Source organism: Malania oleifera, chromosome 1, assembly GCF_029873635.1.
Source record: "Malania oleifera isolate guangnan ecotype guangnan chromosome 1, ASM2987363v1, whole genome shotgun sequence".
Classification (NCBI taxonomy): Eukaryota; Viridiplantae; Streptophyta; class Magnoliopsida; order Santalales; family Ximeniaceae; genus Malania; species Malania oleifera.
In genome coordinates, this window is record NC_080417.1 from 36,419,692 (window position 1) to 36,423,824 (window position 4,133).

At 38.7% G+C, this 4,133-nt stretch overlaps 1 protein-coding gene across 2 annotated transcripts; it reads left to right on the forward strand.

The window, feature by feature from the left end:
* The first annotated feature begins 790 nt into the window (after positions 1-790).
* Positions 791-1,761, forward strand: LOC131146832 (dehydrin Xero 1-like). 2 transcript variants are annotated; one of them, XM_058096636.1, is made up of 3 exons: positions 791-896; positions 983-1,286; positions 1,373-1,761. In XM_058096636.1, exons 2-3 carry the CDS (start codon positions 1,002-1,004, stop codon positions 1,580-1,582), a joined length of 495 nt encoding a protein of 164 aa, XP_057952619.1. In that variant the 5' UTR covers positions 791-896; positions 983-1,001; the 3' UTR covers positions 1,583-1,761. The 2 variants fall into 2 exon arrangements, with proteins under 2 accessions (XP_057952619.1, XP_057952624.1); XM_058096641.1 differs by having other exon boundaries at positions 791-812.
* The last annotated feature ends 2,372 nt before the right edge of the window (positions 1,762-4,133 follow it).

Genomic DNA, 4,133 nt, shown 5'->3' on the forward strand with positions numbered 1-4,133 from the left:
TAGTATTTCAGACATCACCCATATTAGCTCTAAGCGGGATTTATCTAACAGGATCCTCTCGCTTGGAGGTCTTATTATATATTCCTAAATTGCACTGTGATTTTTATTTTTCTTTTTAAATTTTATTTATTTGTTTATTTTAAATAATTTAATTAAAGACCGTTATATTTAATTTAAGAATAATTAATGATTAATTAGGTATCGTTCGTAGAACGAGTGTGTAGGAGATACTGATATCTTCTCATTGCGTAATTAAACTCTCAATTCTAATTTTGATTAATGCAGACCGAGACTATTGATTTATTGACTAAAGATTAGTTTAGAAAATTAATCAACACGTAATAATTTTTTGTTTAGACCCTCACTTGCACTTTAGTTCAGAACCACGCAAAAGAGTCGGCAAAAGCTACTCGAGCGAGAAAATGTCTAAAAATCCGTTAAAATCTATTCATGTTTATCGTCCACGGAGGACATTTAATTATTCCTAGACCTGACTCCAAGCAAGAAATCTCGGTGTCTCGCGGCGAACCTTCGCCACGTACCCCAGTCACTGATGAAGATGTCTTTTAGATGCCACGATCTGACTCCTAGCTAAAAATCTCGGTGTCTCCCGGTGAACCTTCGCATCAATCAAGCTAACGTGGACCCAAACAACGACCTTGCTTGTCCTAAGCCGAAGTCGCAGGACATGATCCCAGCGAACTGCTGCCACGTACCATCCGCCGCCACGTGTTACTGCACACCAGTCAGGACCCTAGTTTAGTACACTGTTACCGTGCGTGCACCAGTCAGGACCCTAGTTAGGACGACAGGTGAACTCACTCGTCTCCATTTATCGATCCTCGGTCGATCCATTGTCTATATAAACCCCATCAAAGGACACTTATTTGATCAGTGTAATTCGATCTCACGATTATACATCACTTACGTTCTGATCTGATCTCAGTTTGGATTCAGAGCTTTTTATTTTCTTAATTTTCAGTTTCTTCCTTCGAGTAGAAATGGCGCACATGAGGGACGAGTACAACAACATTCGCCAAACAGACGGCGACCAGACGCAGCACCACCAGATGGGTGGCTATGACACCTCCGCCGGCACCGGCAGGCAAGGCGGCATGGCGATGTCGGGACAGCACCAAATGCACGACGCCGCGTCCATGACGGGCGGCCAGCATGGAACCATACCAGGTGGTACTGCCATGCACGGTGGCAGTGGGCAGATGATGCCGCAGCAGGAGCATGACGCTTCGCGCGGGATGCATCATCGGTCCGGCAGCTCTAGCTCAGTTAAGTATCTTAATTAATGAATTAACATCATTTGATTTACATGTTAATTAAACTAATTAATATTAATTATTATCTGATTATGTAGTCGGACTCGGAGGATGACGGAGAAGGGGGGAGAAGGAAGAAGAAGGGGCTGAAGGAGAGGCTACCGGGGCACCGGCACGATGATCAGACGCATAAGTCAGCAACCACCACTCCCTGTGGTCCCGGAGCTTATGACGCCACCGTGGACCAGCAGCAAGAGAAGAAAGGGATTATGGGAAAGATCAAGGAGAAGCTCCCTGGCCACCATTAACTATAGATCGACGATATATAGGCTTGTTTTATTACATGTATGTTACAAATGGTTAAGACAATAAATGATGCATGCAGACCTATCCTTAGCTCGTGCTTCATTTCATGTGTATTTTGTACCTATGTTAAAGTGTGTAAGAGGTGGATGTATCGTTGCTATATATTATGTGCTTATACCCATTAGTACATGTTTGCTTTTTATTTCCTTGCACTTGCTACAAATAATTCTACATACATTTTATAATTTTATTAAATTAATGAATAATATGAATTAAACTAAACAAGTGCTGTAGCCACTTGTTAATGCACATTTATCCAAATACCTATGAGTGGTTATTGGTTGTGCTTAATTACTTAATTAAAACAAATCAATGAGATTTTTGGCATCAATACCTACCCATATGCATATATATATATATATATATATATATATATGGGTGTGACGATGGAGAAATCTTTGTGCTGGTGAATATAATATATTTATATATTTATATATTCAACCAAATATGGTTGAATGGAAATGCAAGAACCACCGTCTCCAATTTAAAATTAAACAAAGATAATTAGAAGGCAAAAGCAGAATCCATACAGCCAACCATGAGACCAGCCGAACATTTGTTAAATATCCTAACCCAATTTTGTCCAAATGATAGTTGTGTGTGTTGGGAATTAACAACAAATTTTCAAAATCTGTGAGAAACAAAATAGAGAAAGAATGTACGTCAAAAAAAATTTCAATCACACGCACAAGACAGTATTTATATGGTTCGGCAATTTTGCGTACGTCCATGGAGGTGCAGAGATTTCACTATTATTAGGAAGAAAAAAATACAGAGAGTGCGGCGGTACAATGCTCTCTCTCGCTCTCTCATGAAGTGTGACCATTTACCCTAATCACCCAAAAACAATCATTTTATATGCTGCACACAGGGTTCCAAATGGGGAACAAAATAGGCCCAAAATTGAATGCAACAAGGCTCCACAAAAGCCCAATAAATCTTCCAATTGGAGACTAGCTCAATCACCAATATCAACTGCAATCCTCCAAATGAACAATCTCTCATCCTCCTGTCCTCAAGTTAGAAGACAACCTGAAACTGCACACAGCTTCAACTTCTCAATAGTGACACCCTTAATCCACATGTCTGTCGAATTCTTAGATCCACAGATCTTCTCAAGTATTACCAACTTATCTTCAACAAGGTAACGAATAAAGTGGTATTTTGTCTGTATATGTTTTGACTTTGAATGAAAAGCTGATTTTTTGGCAAGAAAAATTGCACTCGACTATCACTGTGTAGAATGTCCATCTTCTACTTCTTACCCAATTCGTCTAAAAAACCATGTAACCAAATCATTTCTTTTCCAGCTTCAATTGCTGCAACATACTCAGCTTCTGTACTAGACAAAATAACAATATTTTGCAGATTTGAAGTCCAAGATATAGTTGTACCATCCAGAGTAAATAAAAACCTAGTAGTACACTTTTTACTATCATTATCACCAGCAAAATTAACGTCTACATAACCCTACAGTTTCAAACTTGCACCTGTGAAGCAAAGACATGTATTTGATGAACCCCTCAGATATCTTAGAATCTACTTGACAGCCTCCCAATGTTGCTCTCCTGACCTACTCATGAATTTACTCACAACTTCCACTGCATGTGCAATGTCTGGCCTTATACACACCATAACATACATCAAGCTGCCAATAGCTAAAGCATAGAGCACCTTGCTCATATGGTCCCTTTCTTCTTCTATCTTCGGTGACTATTCCTTGCTTAGTTTGAAATGATTACCCAAGGGTTTGCTCACTAGTTTAGCATCATTCATGTTGAACCCGCTGAGAATTTTCTTCACATACTCTGACTATGAAAGTTTCAATGTACCATTAGCCTTGTCTCTAATGATTCTCATTCCAAGGATTTGTTTTGCAGCTCCCAAATCCTTCATTAGAAACTATTTTGACAATTGTTTCTTCAGATTATTAATCTCCTCAATGCTAGACCCTGCAATAAGCATATCATCTACATATAACAATAAAATGATGTAAGAATTGTCAAAGAACTTAACATAACAATAGTAATCAATTGCACATCTCTTGAACCCAATTTTATGCATAAAACTATCAAATTTCTTATACCACTGTCTTGGAGCTTGTTTTAGACCATACAAACTCTTTCTCAGTTTGTAGACTAAATTCTCTTGTCCCTGGACAATGAACCCTTTTGGCTAAATCATGTAGATGTCTTCCTCCAAGTCACCATGAAGGGATGTCATTTTCACATCTAACTATTCAAGATATAGATTTTCTACATCCACCATTCCCAGTACTAGTCTAATTGTCGACATCTTCACATCTAGAAAAAATATTTCTATGTAGTCAATGTCTTCCTTCTGCTGGAACCCTTTGACAACTAATCTAGCTTTGTAGCGCTTGCTACCATCATGTTCGTTCTTTATTTTGTATATCCACTTGTTGTGCAAAGCCTTCTTCCCTACTGGCAATTCAGTCAGTTCCAATATCTGATTCCCCAACAAGGAACCTAT

What these genes read in the sequence shown, in the direction of transcription:
- LOC131146832 (XM_058096636.1), top strand. Translation starts at nt 1,002, where the DNA reads ATGGCGCACATGAGGGACGAGTACAACAACATTCGCCAAACAGACGGC. An exon ending in GGTCCGGCAGCTCTAGCTCA is followed by an intron (nt 1,287 to 1,372) that starts GTTAAGTATCTT and finishes CTGATTATGTAG; the next exon opens with TCGGACTCGGAGGATGACGG.